Here is a 20,689-nt window from a genome sequence, read left to right on the forward strand (position 1 = left end):
TTTTCCACCAAGTAAAATCATGGGAAACAGATGTTTCTTCTTTGCTGCTCTGTTCATGGCAAGCTCTGTAACACTTATTCTAGCTACTACTCCAGCTCATAACCTCAGTACCGATGTATCTGCTCTTCTTGGCTTCAAAACCTTGATATCTTCCGACCCTTTTGGAATTATGGCCAGTTGGAATTCAAATAACTCTGTCTGCAATTGGTTTGGAGTCGCTTGTAATCATGTCAATAACCAGAGAGTCACCGTCTTGAATCTTTCTAACTCCAGCATTGGAGGATCTATAGGTCCCCAGTTGGGAGACCTCTCATTCTTAACTTCATTAGATCTCAGCTACAACAACTTTACTGGATTCATCCCAACTGAATTGGCTAACTTGCATGCTCTAGAGGATCTGAATTTGGGATACAACAATATATCTGGAAAGATCCCATCATGGCTTGGAGCCTTGCCAGGACTCCAGCTTCTACTTCTCAACAACAATAGTTTCGCAGGTGTGATCCCAGTTTCTTTGAGCAATATCTCAAAGTTGGAGACATTAAATCTGGAGTATAATCTTTTGGAGGGAAATATTCCACAAGGGATTGGTAATCTTTCGAATTTGAGGACATTAACACTAGGACATAACCTTCTTACTGGATCCTTACCTTCTAGCCTTTTCAACATGTCTTTCTTGGAAGAAGTTGATCTCTCTGGTAATAGTTTATCAGGCCATCTTCCATCGGATATCTGCAATGGTAACTCCAAACTCAAAGGGCTTCAACTGTCGTCAAATTTTATTGAAGGTACAATTCCAGCATTCATATACAGATGCAGGAACCTTGAGCTTTTATCACTGTCCTACAATCAATTTGATGGAAGCATACCTCGAACACTTGGATACTTGACCAAGCTCAAGGATTTACATCTTGGGGGAAACAATTTTAGAGGTATGGACTCAATCGTTATTACCTTTTTTCCTCACATACATCAATCGTTATAGTAATTTTTCTACAAAAAATCCTAGAAAATACAATCCAAACAAGGTAAGGACGAACTACTTTCTCATAAAAAAGTTATATATTCAAATTCTAATATCGATATAATAGATGTGTTAGTGGGTTATGGCCCTTATGGGCAATCTACCATATAATAGTGATCCGAATTGAACTCACACAATCTTTACTTTACCCAAGGAAAAAAAAAAAACCCTAGTCTCAAGAGTATGTCTTGTCCTGTGATAGTGATCGAAACTAAACCTACCTAAACTTTACTTTATCCAAAAAAAAAAAAATCCTATTAACAACTTATGTTCTCAGAGGCATGTTCTACCTTTAAAAAAATCTTAGTCTCGAGAGGTTGCGATGTCCTGTGGCAGTAATTAGAGTTAAACCCACCCAAACTGGTGGTAATTAGAATTAAACCCACCCAAACTTTACCTTATCCCAAAAAAAAAAAAAAAACTGTTAGTGACTTATGATTTGTGGGGATACCAAATAAAAAAATAGAAAAAAGTGGGACGCACACGAGACCCAATGGTTAGAGATAAAGTGCCTTACCAACTTGTCTATAGTTCGTTGTCACCATCATGCTACTTCTATAACGGGTTCATTTTCTTGATTAAAAAAGTTGGATTCTTGAATTACTACATTTTATCAACATATACAATTTGTACACATGCTGTATTGAGGCTCGATCACTAGTCGTCAATTATGCTATGTTAGACATTTTGATATAGGTGGGTACCTAATAATGTTACCATTGTATGTTGTCGAGCAAATTCATATTATTGACTCTTGAAATATAACTTTTCAAATAGAAACATATCTTTTCTGTTGCAATATAGGTGGAATTCCGTTGGAGATTGGAAATCTTACGCATTTGGAGCAACTGGACATGCAAAGTAGCTCACTAACTGGAAGAATACCATCATCTATTTTCAATATATCCTCACTGAGAATGATTGATTTTTCTAACAACAGCCTCTCAGGAAGCTTTCCTGTAGACATGTCTTACAATCTTCCCGCACTTGAGGAGCTATATCTTTTTACCAATCACTTCAATGGCTCAATTCCATCCTTCATATGGGAATCCAAGAATCTTGTGATGGTCAGATTGTCAGAAAACAACTTCACAGGAGGCATATCGAGAAGGGTTGGGAACCTAACTTCACTAAAAGGACTTGATCTAGATGACAACAAGCTGACAGGTATGGAATTTCTGTGACCAATGCTTGATTTGGAATTTCTGTGACTAACTCCTCCCATCTGGTCAATGCTTGATTTGGATTTCAATTTTCCTCTGTATGTGTATAGTGCTTGAGATATGTATAGCAGAGAATATCGAATTGCATACCCTGTCTTTCAATTTATAGTACACGTCCTCGTGCGCATACATTGCATGATATTAAGTGTATACTAATCCAGAAAGAGTAATTATGTTAGAGCTCTATCCACGCAGAGTGCAAAACCTTTAAGCAGTAGTGAAAGTTCATGATCATGATTGGTCAGAGCAATCTATTTCAAGTACTTTATAAGTATCCTGGCGTAGTACTTGCATCAGTATGTAAAGCCTAAAAATCTTACTCAGCCTTGACTTAACCTGCCACCTTGATTATCTAAAACCTTTGTCACTGGTGTGCATAGAGAAATAATACTTGAAATTGTACATTTATATGCTAGTCCTAGAACTTCAGAACAAATCATAGAACTTGTAGCTGGTACATACTTTTTTTCTATAAGCATTTTGTATCGAGACATCTTCAAACGTCCAACCATTTAAAGCATTTTTTTTTCCAAGCTAAGCACTTTTGTCTATCTTCAGATTTCAAAAACTAATGCAAGCAGTCATTTGGAACAGGTGAAATACCTGTTGAGATAGGTAACAATGCCATTCTCCAACGACTTGCACTTGGTTACAATAATCTTGCAGGTCACGTCCAACCTGGATTCTTCAACATGTCGTCATTGACATTGTTGGTCCTGGACAATAACCACTTCTCTGGCCCTCTGCCTACAAGCATGTGGACAACACTTCCAAATATTGAGCGAATTTATCTATCTACGAATAAATTCACAGGAATGCTCCCAAGTTCTATATCCAATGTTACTAAGCTTACCTTGCTAGCCATGATTGAAAACTCTTTGACTGGCCCAATACCAAACACAGTAGGTGACTTGAAATTCTTGAGGAGACTTTATCTTGGAGGGAATAACTTCACCAGAGAATCTTCGACTGAAGAATTGACTTTCATATCTGCTTTAACAAAGTGCAGAGAGTTCGAAGCTGCGGAATTATCACTGAATCAATTCAATGGTTTCCTGCCAAGTTCAATTGGGAACTTTTCCGCATCTCTTCAATCGTTCAATTGCTTTTTATGCAAAATTAAGGGACCTATTCCAAGTGAAATTGGAAATTTGACTAGCTTGCAGTCCATAAATTTAGATAGCAATGAGTTTACAGGAGTTATCCCATCAACACTTGGGAAATTAAGTCAAGCTGATCGCATATATCTTGAGCACAATAAACTGCAAGGAAACATCCCCCCTGAGCTTTGCCAACTGAAGAATCTTGGTGATTTATATCTTCACAACAATATGCTCCAAGGTCCAATACCACATTGCTTGGGTGAAATCAAGTCCTTGAGACGACTCTTTTTGCACTCCAACAATTTGACCTCAACCATTCCAATGACTTTATGGGAACTTAAAGATCTCTTGGGTCTAAATCTGTCCTCAAACTTTTTGACCGGTCACCTTCCAGCAGAGGTTCAGAACTTGAGGGTCATTACACAATTAGACTTATCATGGAATGAACTTTCAGGTGATATTCCAAGTACTCTTAGCAGTGCTCAATCACTTGTTTATCTGTCATTGGCACAAAATAGATTTCAAGGAGATATTCCTGAGTCTCTTGGAAGCATAATGAGCTTGGAACATTTGGATCTATCTCATAATAATCTTTCTGGAAGGATACCAAAGTCATTCGAGAAGCTTAAATACCTAAACTTTTTGAATGTGTCTTTGAATAAATTAGAAGGAGAAATTCCAAATGGTGGACCTTTTGTTAACTTCACTGATCAATCATTTCTGCAAAACTCTGCTCTGTGTGGTTCAGATCGTTTACATTTCTCACCTTGCAAAACAGAAACACATTCCAAATCAAGGTCAAAAACGGTTCTAAGGTACATTTGGCTTCCTATTGTATTTGGTATCCTAATTGTAGCTGTGATCGTATACTTGTGGGCGAGTAAACAAAGACAAAGTGTAGGCTTACCACAGACTGATTTCTCATTGCCTCATACCTGGAGAAAAGTTTCCTACCTGGAACTTCTGAAAGCAACAGATTCTTTTAGCACAAAAAATCTACTTGGGACCGGAAGTTATGGTTCTGTGTACAGAGGAACACTTGCTGATGGTTCCGATATTGCAGTTAAAGTTTTCCACTTGCAATCAGAAGGAGCAATCAGGACCTTTGATTCTGAATGTGAAGTATTAGCAAGTATACGACATCGAAACATTATTAGAATCCTCAGTTGTTGTAGTAATGAGGATATCAAGGCCTTGGTGCTGGAGTATATGCCAAAGGGGAGCCTCGAGAGCTGGTTATATGCAGGCAATTACTTTCTAAACTTTCTACAGAGAACACATATTGCAATTGACGTTGCATCAGCTCTAGAATACCTTCATCATGATCACATGCCACCCATTGTTCATTGTGATTTAAAGCCTAGCAACATCTTGATCGACAAAGATATGACAGCATGCATCTGCGACTTCAGCATTGCCAAACTTTTTGGTGAAAGGGAAGTTTTGGTGCAAACCAAGACCTTAGCAACAATTGGTTACATGGCTCCAGGTAAGCTTTGTTTCAATAAATTTACCTTGACTACCTAGTCTATTTTTCGTTTGCACTTAAGAAACAATATTACTCGGAAATATTGATTTGATGAATGTACATGCTATTATAGAATATGGAACAGAGGGTATAGTATCTCCAAGTGGTGATGTCTACAGTTTTGGTATAATCTTGCTTGAAATGTTCACATTGAAGAAGCCAACTGATGATACTTTTGGGGAAGAATTGAACTTGAAGCAGTGGATTATGGAGTCACTACGGGAAAGTTCCATAATGGATGTTGTTGACAGAAATTTAATTGGACAAGACGATGTTCAACTACAAGGAAAGAAAGAATGTCTGGAAGATATCTTTCATCTTGGGCTAGATTGTTTAGCTGATTCACCACATGGGAGGATCAACATGAGGGACATTGTGCTTAGGCTCAAAAAGATCAAAGCAAAATTACTTAAATGAAGTAGTCTGATGAGTTGCAACAAAACCCGTTTTTTAACAGGAAATTTTCTTCCTTTTAGGAATAGTCCTTGCATAATTTGAAGGCTGAAGCATTTCCTGACTTTTTGAAGAAAGTATACTGCTGTAATTAGCTGTTTTGGAGTTTTTCGAGAAGTGATGAGATAACTGATTTTAGAGAATAAAGGCTGTTTTTATTGTATTCATTTCTTCTTACACAATTTTTCCTCCCGGATTCGTTGGTTAGAAATGGCTGCTTTCAAATGCACTTTTAAAATGGTACTTCGTACTTTCTATGCTCTCTAGTATGCGTGTCAGAAAGATACAATAAACACAAGGGTTCATCCCCTCCTCCCTCCCTCTTCCTCCTCCAGTAATGTTAGGGCCAACATTAAGTATTACCGCTATGGTTTTAGACTTCTTAATTTGATTCGCATTCCTCTACCTACTTCTAGTATTATTTGCATCTCACCTTAGTGTTCAAGAACTAGTTTTTAAGTAAAACATTGATAATTTCTTTAATGGCTATATCTATGCTAAGTCTTCTTTTCAAAGTGTTCAAGTTCAATACCGATTAATGGCCTTACCTCGAATAAGAGATTAGCATAATTTAAATTGAAAAAGTGTTTTGTTTAGACTACAGAAGCCAAAATTTCACTAGGTAGTGAAGTTAAAATAGATTAGGATAATTTATCTTTTACACCAGGTAATTTTGTAATTTACCACATAACCCCCTCTTTATAGTTTAAAATCTTATATATAACCCTCTCATAATTTGGGTTGTTAGCATTAGTTTTTTTCATTAAAATTAACGGTCAATAATAAAAAGTCAAAATCAAATTGATAAATTAATAAATTCATCCTTTTACTACTTTTTTTTTTCTTTGTTCCTTTCCTTTTTCTCTTTCTTTTCTGGAAGAGAGGAGATGATTTTAAAAACCTATATATTGGCCTACAAAATCTTAATTTTCTCCAAATACAAAAGAGATGGAAAGAAAATAAAAAAAAAATAGTAGGAAATGAAAAAAGATTGAAGGGAAATATAAAATAAATAAGTTAAGAAATAAAAAATGTCAAATCTTTTTTGACAACAAATATCATTATAGATTTTTAAACCAAACATTTAATGGTAATTTTTACTTCTTATTTATCTATTTTTTATTTTAATTTCTTTTTTTTATGATTGGAGGGAAAAAATAGTAAAAGAATAAATTTATCAATTTATTAGCTTGACTGTAACTTTTTACTATTAACTGTTAGTTTTAACGAAAAAAGTAACGGTGATACATTAGCCAAACCTACCACGAGCACTTCCGATCCTCGGCCTCACAACCAAGCCCCAGCCGGGCATCACGAATACTAGTCTGCCATATTGTTGCTGAAGTCAGGTGCATCTTCAACTTCTATACCCGATTCCCCTAAAACTCCATTCCGGCTTTAGCCCGTATTCCTTTGTATAATCAAGAAAAGCCAGAACAAAAAACAATTTTGCTTCCTTGATTTCATATTGTTCATTTCTCTCTACCTAATGGGTAAATTTCAGATACTTTTGTTGCAGGTTCTTTTGATGTAACTTATTATTAGAAATATCTAAATAACATAATTTGTCTTTTCCTTTCAATTTTGCATGTATTTGGAGGGTCAAAATTTCGCTCTCGTAGGGAGGGTTTATAAGCTTATTGTCATAGAGTACGAACCTAATTGACTTGTTTTTCATCCCAAAAATTTACGATAAGAATTTATGGAGCTCTAATTTAGCAAGAAATGAATCCAAGATTTGACTATTTATAAAATGAAAAATTGAAAGGAAAATGTGCAAAGAACATTAATGTGTTTGCACATCTTTAACACAATTAATGATTTTCACTAATTATTATTCAAAAATGAATATCATTTGTAACTGAGATATTTTTGCTCTTAAAACTTAGATATACCCAACGAATAACTATCAACTAAATATCCATGAAAGCTACCGCCTAACCAACTAATTGAAAGCATTTGTAAATAACTTATTTTAATATTATTATTTACCAAATGCATATTCTACAAAAAAAAAAAAAAAAAGGCACCAGCTAAGTGTTTCGGAAACCATCTCGGTGACTCCAGCGAAGGCGTCGCAGGCACCAGCACCTGTGCGTACAATCAGAATGCCGTCCTTCCTCCACAGGCCATGTCTCCGCAGTATTTCTTTTGGACTACTAACACTTTGAAGAATCGAGATAAGCATGCTCCTGAAGCTGTCAAGGACTTCGCTCAAGCAAAATTACCACATCAACACTATCCGCCAGCCAAGTCAACCCCTGTCATTAGCACTGATATCAACAATCACCACCAACACCACCATCTCTATTACCAGTCACAAGCAAAAGCCGTCCAGTTAAATAGTCAAATTGCGCTTGATGCAAAACTGCTACATGCACAATCTCCATTTGGTGCAGTTGGCGCTGCAGCCGTTGCTGTTGCTGCACAGAGAATGGGCAGACTTAGGTTCTTTGCTGTCTGGCTGGATTAGGGGTGCAGTGAACTATAAAATTCAGGGTACCCTGAGACTTGAGAGATGATTACTTGGTCGATAATTCATGTTTTGTCATCTCTCTCCCTGTCATTAGGACCTCTTTTTTTTTCCATTCAAATTTAACAATTGAGCGCAATCAAAGGGATCACAAGAAGGCTTGGGAAAATCGAACTCACAAAGAGTTGGTGGCTGATAATGGATACTTGATGACTTTTGGTTGACGAAAAAACATTCAATACTAGAAACTATTGATTTAGGATTAGAAAATGGGGGGTTTTTTCTTTTGTGATTTTTTTGTTATCCTTTCTTTTTATTTGAAGGTGGCATGCATGCAGTCCGTATTATCAGTTGAAGAAGAATTTCCTTAAGGTTATGAATAGGGCTTGGTTTTCTTCTCTTTTTATGTGTCATGTGGTCCTTTTTGGTCCCTTGATTCTATATGGTTGCTTCTGAAAATTGTGGCATATGATTCTAATGGCACGGTTCATTGGATAAAGAATTGTCTTGTACTGAGGGTAAACAAAGTTTTACATGGAAGTTTTTTAATGATTTGTTTTGCACATGTTCTACTTATGTTGGATACTTTTCTATTCATTCAAGTTGTTATTGTTTGTGTGAGAGTAGCATAATTATATTGTGTTGATTGAAGATGATCAACCTAAAGTAGTACAGCATAGAGGTCAACCTATCAATGGCAGGCTCAACAAAAAAAAAAAAAAAAAAAAAAAGATCAAATAATGGAATGGGCGTAAATCCCCCAATGGGCAGTGGTCCAATAGCAAAAATCAATGCGAAGACTAAGAATATCACTAGTTTAAGTATCTTAACTCAATAAAAATGTCTAACCAAATCTTCTGCCACCCTAAGGTAGTGTTTGTTTACAAGGAAAAGTGTGAGAAAATGAAGAAAAATTAATTATTTTTTCTTTCATGTATGTTTCATTTGCAAGAAAAGGAAAATTTTCACACGCTTTCCTACATTTTATGTCAAAATTTGTAAGATTTGAAGCAAAATAGTTAGTTAAACATGAAAAACTTTGGGAACTGCCAATGACTACCACTAACCTCTCGTTCCCTTTCAATTTTTTCTTGATACCCAAAGATTTGAAGAAATGATTTCCATTTTCTTTTACATCACTTTCTTGCACTTTCGTTTTCCACGTAGCTTTCCCTCTGTTCAAATAGAACCCGAAAGAAGAATCATGCCTCCTTTTAACTGTTAAATTTTCCCAAAGTAATTCATCGAAAGTAGAAAAAATAAAAAGGAGAAAAGGCTTTATACGTAATACAATCTCAGTCAGCCACCTCAATATCCTCGCATGAAAACGTGGGACCTCAATAACAATCCACGTCCCGCATGCACCGCAAGCCCAGTATTACCATCACCACCATACTCTCACTTTAGCTTCACAAAATCAAGAAACACTAGAAACATTTTATTTCTACTGAATAACAAGAAGATTTCTGAGCTTCTAATTCCCATCAATAAATGTTATCTTCTAGTGAAGAAAAACCAGGGCAGATGCCACCGGGGGATGGATCAATTCCGCCCGGAAAACCCATGAGTTTTGGGCAGAAAATGATAGACAAAGGTGCTCAGATGGTGGAGTCTTTGAAGCCAATTAAGCAAATGAGCCAGCATGTTTGCACGTTTGCTTTGTATAGCCAAGACATGTCCCGTCAGATTGAGACTCATCACTACGTCAATCGTCTTAACCAGGACTTTCTCCAGTGTGCTGTTTATGATTCTGATGACTCTACAGCACGTCTTATTGGTATGTATGTGTGTGTGCCTATATATATATATACACTTATTGGTATTCATTATTATCAATTTTATTACTAATTGATCTTGATAATGAAATTTTTTATGCTATGGAATTTAGATGTTTCTAATTAGGCTTGGTCTAAGAAATGTGAATAACGGGTTTTATTTCAACATTATTTATGGTGTTAAGAAATTTTGAACGGCTAATAAAATAATTTATTGAAGGTAGAACCCCTTGGCCCTCCCATTTTCAAAATCTCACTCTTCAAAAAAGAAAAAAGATATTCCCCCGTTTCAAAATTTTAGTAATACTTCACAGGAATTCAACTTTTTCTCCAGAGTGTATAGTGTTTTGATTATGATGTTTGGATTTCTTTTTTCAATCTTATCTCTCAAAATTCAAATTTTCAATTTAAAAACAGGGACAATAAGAGGGAGAAGACACCTGAAAGAGTTTTGATTTTCTAAATAGAACATATATTTTGAGATATTTCAAAATAAAAAAAAATATGATAAAAATTTTGGAACAGGGGGAGTAGAAGATAGCGGAAAAGTTAAGGCAGAATCGATATGTTTATGGAACTAAATGAAAATTAAACATTCTCTTTCTGCTGTAAAGTAGAAAAATAGAGCGTATGAATTTTTTGTTTTACTACTTTTGGTGATGGTACAGGGGTGGAGTATATTGTGTCAGATAAAATTTTCCAGACTCTTCCACCAGAAGAACAGAAGCTTTGGCATTCTCATGCGTACGAGGTTGGTTTCTTGGACATGTACTAGACTACCATGTCTTTCAATTTATTGTGTGACATGATTGCAATCTACAATTTCTTGCCACAAGCTGGATTTTTTGGGGGGCCGCGGGAGGGTTTGAATTGTGTAAACATCACTGTTGAAATTTGGATGTAAAATGGTACAGATCACAGCAGGTCTATGGATGAATCCTCGCGCTCCTGAGGCAATTCAGAAGCCTGAACTACGAGATCTTGCCCAGACTTATGGCAAGTTTTGGTGTACTTGGCAAGTTGATAGGGGTGAGTGCAAAGTATTTAGCATCTACAAAATCGAAGTATTTTTACCTATCTGTCTATTACGGGTACTGGTCTGATGAGCAAAAATCAAATTAATGCGTGAAATTGAAACACTGAGGACGAATCTAGTTAACTAGTTTCATACTATAAATAATGCAAGAATTGCATTTTTCCTACAACATATATTTAATAAAGAATGATGATGTTAATTTTTTGGACCATTTTCTTTAGCTACCAGGGACGAAATTTTGCCATGAAACAGTGGTTTGTGACATGTAATATATCAATGCAGGTGACAGGCTACCACTTGGACCACCAGCCCTGATGATGTCTCCGCAAGGAGTGAATAGGGGCATGGTGATGCCGGAGCTGGTTCGGAAGAGGGACGAGAAGTACAAGGTTTCCACTGACAATCTGAGAATGTCGAGGGCAGATGTCACGGTGCCTGAGACGGTGCTGCTTTCCAATGCAGATTACTGGATGCAGTCTGAGAAGGGTTTTGCCGTTGATGTGGAACAGACTGATATGAAAAGAATAGCACCTTTTCCATGAAGAAGTCCAATAAATTCATCACCTAGTTTCATTGCAGTATATGCATGTTGTATTTTTGCATTACGGAATCTAGAAATCTTGGCCTGGAGATAATTTCTTTTCTTATTGTTTTTGTTTACGTTCTCTATCAGTATCATATCGGAAAGAAGTTCTTTACTAGCTATGGTAGTCTAGTACTAGTATATGTAAGTGCATAATTTTGGGTTTTCAACTTGGGTTTTTCCTCTTTATTTTTTTACCATGCATTTTGGGTCGATGCAATTTAGGATGTATGGTCTTTAATTAGTATGACAACGAAAATGGTTAGCTTTGCCTTTGAAGTGGAGATGAATTTAATTAATAAGATTCTATGAGAAAAAATTATAGAATTATCTTTTCTGATGTAAAAAAAAAAAAAAAATGATGCAGTTTCTCACTTTTTGTATTCTCCCTCTGCTTAAAAGCTTAATGATTGACAATTTCTCTTGAATAGAATTGTAGTGCTACTTATGCCAATTGCTCTCCCTAACCAAACAAAGTAGGAAGGCATTAGTTGATTCTACGTGGGAGTGTGTGAATTGACACCAAATATGATATTTGCTCCTAAAATTATTTTTATTAAGGGCCCGTTTGTTGCTGTGGCAGCTTATTGAAAGTATTTTCCCATTATGACTTTTAATAAAAATACTTATTAACTGTTTAAATGCTTTTAAATATATTGTTTGAAAACATAGTTCAATAAGTATTGGATAATGTGTAATTTAAAAATTTTTAATTATTTATCTCTTTATTTAGTTCATAATATAGGATAAAATGATTAAATTTGATATTTTATTTTTTAAATCACAAAAGTTACTTCCTTATACTATATAAGAATGAGTTTAGAGCAGAGATTTCAAACTTAAAGTGCGGGGACTATTGAATATGAATCATTATAGCTAATTTGGTTCTTTAATAATTATTTAAATGCCCTCTTAGATATTTAAAGCTAGGGGTAAGTTTAACATGTGACCAATATTTGATTGAACATTAGGTACAATTGAATTCAACTTGTGTTTTAATCAAATTACATAAAAACCCTTTTAATCATTTAATTGTATTGATATCCAAGTCTCTTAATTTCTTAAAGCTTTTCTCATCAGTTATTTGCAAACTTATATATATAGATGTTAAGACACAGTTAATGCTGATTAGTAAAGAAGTTTGGTTTCTTGGCCGTTGCTATAGTAACCCTCATCTATTCAAATTCATTTCATTTACTTATAACTTTATTCCATTACAATCATATAGTCTATTGAATTCGGATGTTGCTATATTAGCTACCTCTCTTTCCCATTTTGCAGCATCTTTCTCAATAGGTATGTTTTCTTTAGCTAATCTACTTTTTTTAGTTGTAAGAAATATGCGATCTTGCAAGTTGTATGTGCAATACTTCTTTTAGTGTTTTAATTCAATTGTCCATGTTAGATAGACTTGATAGGGAGGAGATCACATTTATTAATTGTTATTTTTGGTTTAAAATAATTTTATCATCATAAATTTTTTTCATTTATAGATTGCATCTACTTCTTTTGTTGTTTTAACTATTAGTTACTGTAATTTTCAAATTGTTTGCTACTTTATTGATGATTCCATTTAGGCATTTTTCACTTCATTTGATTTCCCAATATGTTTAATTATCTACTTAAAAGTATGTACTTCATTACTTTTAATTCTTGAATTGAGTGGATTAAGATGTTTTTTGAGGTAATTATTTGTTTAGATTAGTGTGTTAGTTATTGTATATTTTCGCAACTAGGTCAAAAATTGATGTTTTGTGATTGTAACCCCTATTGAGAAGGAGATGCTTTGCTATATATCCTAAATCATACAATAAATTATAATTGATTGATTCGTCAATGTGAAGGTTTTGTGATGATATGTCCTTGGAATCAATATAACTTCAAGAATTTGGCTTGCAAGAACTGAAATTCCACTTGCAATGATTTCTTCAAGTATGCTAATTGTTCAAATCTCACTTATATGACAAGATAATGTGGTGGATTGCCCTCATATCAAGATCAAATTCAAACTAAATAACAAATTTTAATATTCCTAAAGTGCATGAGCAGATATAAGTAGATCTTTTATTTTATCAGATTAAACGCAAAATGGTTGATCATATCATATAATTATATTTCATTGCATATTATATTTTTTGACTCAATATGTAATTTATGATTTTTCTATTTAATATCACATAATAAAAATGTCATATTTCAATTCTTATACTACAAAATACCAAATAATAATTATTAACTATCTTTAATTACAGGTACTAAACTCCCTCGCGCGTGGCGCGAGCATTTTCCCCTAGTTACAAGTGCTAAATTTGAACTTTTGCTAAAGTGCTTTTAATATCAAAATCTCTACTCCTAATTTTATAGGATGATATTTATCAAATACTTTAAAAGTATTTTTAACATCCAAAAGTGCTTTTCTTTTTTACCGAAAGCACCGCAACCCCAAACGGGCACTAAATTGCATCAGCCCAAATTTAGTTCCGGTTATCCAAAAGTGTGAACACTGGTATTAAATGATTCAAACGATAAGATTCTACTGAACGGTAATGAAGAATCTTATGTTTAGTAAAAAAAGAATAATAATAAAGGATTAACTTTTTGAAAAAAATACTTGAGTTACAGTCCTTTGGAACAAGAATCCAGATGCAGTAGCTCAAATTTCGTGACATGCAACATGTCATGCTTTCTGAATAAACTTCTGTCATGATTTTTCATTCTTTTTTCCGTTTCTCATATATTCATTGTCCACCACACCAGACTTGCACTTTCCAGATTTAGATTTCTTTATTCCCATAAATTTCTGCTCTTCTATATCCACTCTTTTTTCCTTTTTCCACAAAATTTATATTCTAAAATTTGCACAATTTTTTTTTTACCTTCTAGGTTGCACTACAAAATCGTGTCCTAAAGAGATGAAAGCAACAAGTCATATCTACACCACCTGGCAAAAGGTCCAAGGTATAGATGCCACCTCAATCTTTCATTGCTCGCATACGTGGCTAACCAAACCTCTCCGCTTCATTCATGCACAAATGCATCACCCCAATAAATCTCCCAAAATCCCGACAAACCATCAAGAACAGGAAAACAAGAAAAAGGGGCAGTGATTAGTGAGAAAAAAAAACCAAAAAAAAAGAGATAAAATTATTACTGTTGGTTTTGCCATGGCAGGAAGAGATGAAGCATCAAGTCATGAAGAAATCCCACCGGGGAGGCCGATGTCAATGGAGCAACACATGGTGGATAAAGGGGCTCAAATGTTGCAATCTTTGAAGCCAATTAAGCAAATGAGCCAGCATGTGTGCACTTTTGCTTTGTACAGCCATGACATGAATAGACAAATTGAGACTCATCACCATGTCACTCGGATCAATCAGGACTTTCTTCAATGTGCTGTTTATGACTCTGATGACTCCAGAGGATGCCTTATTGGTAGCCCATTTTTCTTTCTTTTTTTTTTTAAAAAAAAAATTTCGTGTCAATTTCCAATAATTAAATTAGTATTGTTTTCTTTTTCTTTCTTTTTTTTTTTTACATTAATGATAATATTGCTCTTCTTGTTGATTGAATAGGAGTGGAGTATATTATTTCTGATCGTCTTTTTGAGAATTTGGATCCGGAGGAGCAGAAGCTTTGGCATTCTCACGCTTATGAAGTATGCAACTTTAATTATCCTATTTAACTTTTAGACCTTTGTTGGACATTAATCAACAGTCATCACCAGTTCTCCTTTTTTAGTAGAAAAATGCTGTTCTAATCACAGACCAATTATCACGTACACCTTTTTACATCAGAAGAAAAGTAGTAGTAGATTTTTCTTTTCATGCATTATGACATACGATCTTGAACTTATGCCTTGTCAATGACATTTTGGCTTTGCATCAATTCTTGGTTTAATGATAAGTCATAAAAAAAAAAGTCTGAATCTACAGATCAAATCAGGCCTTTGGGTCAGTCCTCGGGTTCCAGAGATGGTAGCGAGGCCTGAACTTGAAAATCTTGCCAAACCTTACGGCAAGTTTTGGTGTACCTGGCAAACTGATAGAGGTACGTTCAAATGTACAAGTTACCAAGTAAAGACAGTAAAAATTTCATGTTTTTTTCCTTTCTTTCAAGACACAGCTCTTTTTATCGTAAAATTCGGAAGATTAATCAACTCTTGGTATAATCTTGTAGGTGATAAGTTGCCACGAGGCCCTCCAGCACTAATGATGTCTCCACAGCCAGTGAATTTGGGCATGGTGAAGCCAGCCCTGGTTCAGAAGAGGGATGACAAATATAACATATCCACTGATGAAGCCACAAAAACTACTCGGCTGGAAATTAACGAGCCCGAATGGATAAATCCCCAAGCAGACTACTGGAAACAGCATGGTAAATGTTTTGCAATCGATGTTGAGCCGGTGGAGATGAAACGAATGGCTCCTTTTCCATGAGTTCTTGACGAATTTCCCATGATTACGAAATGTTTTGCATCTTTTTTTGTATAGGAGTACTGTATATGGTTTTCTAAGGTTTTGTTATTAGGTTTGTCTAAGCTGCAAATTATAGCTGTGCCTTTTGATATTTACATTTCGTAATCTGCTGCATATATTTCACCGCAGAAATTTCATTTAATTTTTATCTCTACATTCGGAGTCTATTCATGCAAGTGCTTTACTTATTTTTTTTCCGACGGTCGTTAATAATCTATTTTATACCTATTCTAACATATTTTAAAAAAGATTCAACAGGACAAATGAGAGCCGACGAAAATCGAATTATCGTCGGATCAGACAGATGCATCACACACCCGTCTTGGGATTTATAAGAGAACAACTTAATTGGTGAGCATCCCGTTTATAAGAGAACCACTTAATTGGTGGGAGGCAAGGTTTCACCAAGATTGCCTTCCTTCCACCCCAGCAAGGTTTAAATCCCCAAGGCTGGTGATCCACTCTTCTTCATTTTTAATGGTTCTGGATCTCTATATCATTCGGCGGGCACAACACTTAAGACACCGGTTTGACCAAATGGTTGCACATGGACCAATCTAATTGCAGATTTTGAGCAAAACAAGGCCCCCCATTGTATATTAATGTAAATATACAACAATTCATAAAAAAAAGCAACTTTTCTTATATCCAATCTATAGCAATGTCTTGTATTATTAATTGATTCACCTAAGAGAAAAACATAATTTAATATAAACAATTTATTAATCTGGACAACCTGACATGCAAGTGTTAGCCCCATTTCAACTGGTACATTTTATATCTTTTGAATACTTTATTGTGGGTCGCATACATCTTATACATTATAGCAATGAAATTGTAAAGCCAAAAATAGATGGTATAAGCTAAAATACATCGCATCCATATATCTTGGATACACCACATATGAGAATTCCGTCGAAATATTTCACAATTACATTATGTTTAGTCATTCAAGTTACTAATTATTCTCAACGATTTTCACTAGCCATCTTTCAACTTTCTTATCCAATATCAAGCTTACTAACGTACATATCCCTACACATTAGATCTCTATATGCAATTATTGGCTACAAGTTAAAGGTGATTTCAATTGAATAGGTTGCTTCAAGGTCTAAGGTATCAAAATTGGGTGAGTTCAATCAAATAGGTAACTTTGGGGTCTAAGCATCGAATCTAAGGTATCTTTTTCGAATTGTCTAAGATATCAAGATCGCATTTAAGGTATCTTTTTTGGATTGTCTAAAACATCAAGATCGAGAGTTTGAGATCTAAAGTAGTAATAATAGATAGTTACACGTAACATAAGCTGCACAAAATGAATGTTAAGGTGTTAAATGAGAGAATGAAAAAAATGTGTAAATTGAGAACCAATGAAATTATCAAGGATGCAAAGTGCAATTAATCCTTGACTAAGTTGATAAAAGCTTTATTCAGATATCAAGCACAATAATCAAATGGTCATTAAACACCAACCAAATTAATCAACAATGCACTGTACCACACCCCACCTCACCATATGCCATTCAATATTCAATTCCGAATGCAAGCTGGTTCACCTCCCTATTCCCAATCCCAAAAACATATTACATCCAAGAATAAAAAACCACATTAAGAACAATAAAAAGTCAACCTTGGAACATCCGTTCTCCCCAATTTCCTCTTTCAACCCCTTAAACCAGTCCTTAATCTCCACCCCAAATCATTTCTTGGGTCATTCTTTAAAATTCTGGGTTTCTTTGAGTTTATTCCATTCAATCTCAATGGAAGGCGGCAGTGAAAATCAGCAAGAGAAGCATGCTTATTCAGTGTGGGGACTTCCACCAGAAGATTTGAGGCCTAGATTGAAGAAGTTGATGGAGAGACTGAGATCAGAATTTAATGGGCCGGAATTTGAGCCTCACGTGACTGTTGTTGGAGCTATAAGCTTGACAGAGAATGAAGCTCGTGAAAAGTTCAACAAGGCTTGTCAGGGGTTGAAGGCTTACAAGGCTAAAGTTGAGAAAGTTGCCACTGGGACTTTCTTTTATCAGTGTGTTTTTCTTTTACTTGAACCATCTCCTGAGGTAATACTAATAATTTCCGAAGTTTTGGTGAAAGAGGATGTACTTATCTATGATTATATTTATTTTGTCAGTTCAAATGAAGAAAGGACAAATTGGCCACATTTCTTGATTAGGACTGTTCCCTGAGTTGAAATTGACATGATTATTGTGCCAGGTTTTATGGATTGCAATTTTAGATGAAGTGTTTTAAGTATTCCTGTTGTAGGAGCTGTATGGTCTTGTGGGATGTCATGATGACCCTTTGAAGCTTTCACCTGCATCAAGGTGACGGGAAAATATCCAGTAGTCTATAGGTAACCTCCTAAGTAGTAATATACAACCTAGGATTTCATTTTGACAATCTAGGATGAAGACTAATAAATTTTTGTTCTGTTTGCATGTCCGGGCTCTGGGGCGTGACATACTGTATATTCAATCTTGCATAGAATCATATAGTAGCCCTTGAGGTTTTTACATGTATTCTGTTTTGCTTGTTTCCTTTTAGCTCATGGATATGCTTTACTAACACAAATACATGTGGAATAACACTTAAACTTGCGAGATCAAGGTTTGTTCTGTCAAACTTGAGCATTTCCCTTACCAGGATTTGTAGAATAGTGAAATATGCAAACTTAGAAGGAAAATAATAATGCTAACTGTGCAATGTCCATTGCTTTGGGAAAGGAAAAGAGGTTGTTGCTCTGTGGATTTACCTGATATTTGTTGGAAAAGTACAAATTTATAGGTATACATCCATTTTATAATATATTCATGAGAAACTTCCATCTTACTTATCATTAGTTTGTAACTTTTGATACATTTTCATAGTTTGTGATAGTGATGACAATTACCTTCTTACAGGTTGTGGAAGCTAGTAATCATTGCTGTGGTCATTTTGGATACCTGCGCTCAACACGTGAGTTATTCATTTATTTGTTTAGATTTTGTTCATCTAATGGTATTTGAGATTTTACTTGGAGAAATTTTGCTCCATCTTCTAAAAATTAAAACTTTGCAGCACTATATAGTTCAATTCATGCCTTTATTTGTCCTTTTCTGTCTCTCAAGTTGTACTTGTTAGAGAGGAAAAGCAATGCATCTTTTGTAGTTGAAGCATTCACATGTGCTTGTTGCATATACAAATGTTATACTACTGCTTAGTTCTATTACAACATTTTAATTCCGATGTCATTGTATTTTTGCTTTGTGAAAGTAACTGTGAGCATCATGCTAAGTATCGCTTTGAATTACAGAGCATGCACAAGTTCCAATCACATGTTTTGTTCTGTTATTTTTTCCTCTCTTTTGTTTTAATTTACAGTCAGATGATTGGATGAATGGATCTGAACTTGATTCTTTTGCCTGTCTTTTACTGCATCATTAGTTGCTTGTTTTGGGAAAATGTATATCAACTTTGCCCTTTCATTGAAAAAGAAGAATTCTGAAAATGCTACATAAATGACATCAGAAAACTCATTATTCTGAAAGAAGATTCATTGGGAAACTAATGTAGTTCAGGATCCTATTAATGCTAGACCTCTGGAAGGCTTAGATTTGCACATCCTCACTGACCTTGGATCCAATTTTGACATCTTTTTGCAGTCAATTTACCTGGCAATTAGACCAGTTTATGACTCGAGATTAGGATTAGTTAATGAAGAAAACGAGTCAGGATTAAGAATTGGTTGTTATCATATTTTTCTTTTTTCTTCACAGCTATAGATGCTGATAATTTCTCTAATTTTGTTGTTTATGTACCGCATGTGTGTGTGAAGTTGCTTATTGCAGGGCAGAGATTACTGAATTAGAAGACTTCGTGAATGTTGGTGAATTTCAATCTCCTAGTACTTTTGTAGGCGATCAGTATAACAATTGAAAACTGAAATGCTTTTCCAGTTAAAACATTTGTTAATGTTCGTGAAATTGTAATTTTCACACTTGTTTATGTTGAACTTTCTGGGTCAATGTGTTTGATCAAATTAATTCACAGCTAACATGGTCTAAAGGCTCTTTTTCCTTGCAGATTTTATCTGCAGGCTAAAACCTAAGACATACAAGATACATGGGTCATGGGTAGTGAGGGAACAGGATATTTTTCAGCTATAACTTAGAACAGACATCAGCAATCCCTTCAAAAGAATGTAAAAAAAGTTCTGGCATTAGGAAACTATGTAGTGGGAAAATTTGGGAATAAGTGCATGATTTGTTATCATGGATGCAAAATGAGTTGTTTGGTGAACTTTATGGTGCACATAAGATTTCTTTCTAGTACGTTTACAAATTCTTGAAAATAATAGTTATTAATCGTTATGATGTCATCTGAAATTAGGTTAGTTTATGTGCTTCCTCTAATATTTCAGCATCCCATACATTGGTTGTGGTTTTTTCTTTAGATCATCCATGTTTCTTGTCCTGATGCGTCTTCTATGATCTCACAGCTTACATGCCACATTTAAGCCTCCTGTATGCGGCCACATCAGAAGAGGAGAAGAAGGCCGCTCAAGAGAGAGCCTGTGCCCTTGATGAAACCATTGGCGACTTAGAATTTGAGATTCTCGCCTTGCATTGTACAAAACAGACACCGAAGACAAAAGCCTGAAGTCATGGGAAAAAGTTGCTGAGTACCACCTCATTTCTAACTAGAGTAGCTGAACCTCAGTTATGTATCATAGAACCCTCCTACCTGCTCTTCTGGCTGGTTTGAAGAGACTCTATGATTATAATGTTTACTAATATAAGCAGTCTGGGAGCTGAACAAATTGTAGGTTTCCCATATAGCAGTTGAAACATTCTGAATAAATCAATTCCATAATAAATTTGCCATTTTGTAGTTTGTTTTTTTACCATGATTATGAAGAGCAAGGTGCACCTTCAACGTTTTAATTGTGACTGATTCTTGGGGATTTGCTCTTTGAAGCCACTTGATAGAAACCATGTTTTAAAAGTATACGTATCGAGTTATTTCTAGCCAAGT

The 20,689-nt window shown here is 35.0% G+C and overlaps 4 protein-coding genes across 5 annotated transcripts; all 4 read left to right on the forward strand.

Moving 5' to 3' along the window:
- On the forward strand, positions 1-5,494 carry LOC113760589 (receptor kinase-like protein Xa21). Its single transcript, XM_027303230.1, has 4 exons — positions 1-932; positions 1,829-2,191; positions 2,842-4,839; positions 4,952-5,494. Exons 1-4 carry the CDS (start codon positions 20-22, stop codon positions 5,293-5,295), a joined length of 3,618 nt encoding a protein of 1,205 aa, XP_027159031.1. The 5' UTR covers positions 1-19; the 3' UTR covers positions 5,296-5,494.
- A 3,756-nt stretch (positions 5,495-9,250) lies between these two features.
- On the forward strand, positions 9,251-11,452 carry LOC113763699 (oil body-associated protein 2A-like). Of its 2 annotated transcripts, XM_027307599.1 has the most exons (5): positions 9,251-9,581; positions 10,248-10,330; positions 10,494-10,608; positions 10,898-11,109; positions 11,144-11,452. In XM_027307599.1, the coding sequence occupies exons 1-5, from the start codon at positions 9,296-9,298 to the stop codon at positions 11,168-11,170; spliced, it is 723 nt and encodes a 240-aa protein (XP_027163400.1). In that variant the 5' UTR covers positions 9,251-9,295; the 3' UTR covers positions 11,171-11,452. The 2 variants fall into 2 exon arrangements, with proteins under 2 accessions (XP_027163400.1, XP_027163399.1); XM_027307598.1 differs by having other exon boundaries at positions 10,898-11,452.
- A 2,658-nt stretch (positions 11,453-14,110) lies between these two features.
- Positions 14,111-15,774, forward strand: LOC113758077 (oil body-associated protein 2C-like). The gene is made up of 5 exons (XM_027301108.1): positions 14,111-14,156; positions 14,370-14,630; positions 14,771-14,853; positions 15,131-15,245; positions 15,375-15,774. The coding sequence occupies exons 1-5, from the start codon at positions 14,111-14,113 to the stop codon at positions 15,632-15,634; spliced, it is 765 nt and encodes a 254-aa protein (XP_027156909.1). The 3' UTR covers positions 15,635-15,774.
- Positions 15,775-17,213: 1,439 nt separating this feature from the next.
- Positions 17,214-20,561, forward strand: LOC113761892 (cyclic phosphodiesterase-like). Its single transcript, XM_027305063.1, is given in 4 exon segments — positions 17,214-17,736; positions 18,577-18,631; positions 20,154-20,264; positions 20,267-20,561. Coding segments are annotated over 4 exon segments (561 nt in total). The 5' UTR covers positions 17,214-17,433; the 3' UTR covers positions 20,359-20,561.
- Positions 20,562-20,689: the final 128 nt, after the last annotated feature.

This window comes from Coffea eugenioides, chromosome 2 (assembly GCF_003713205.1).
Source record: "Coffea eugenioides isolate CCC68of chromosome 2, Ceug_1.0, whole genome shotgun sequence".
Lineage (NCBI taxonomy): Eukaryota > Viridiplantae > Streptophyta > Magnoliopsida > Gentianales > Rubiaceae > Coffea > Coffea eugenioides.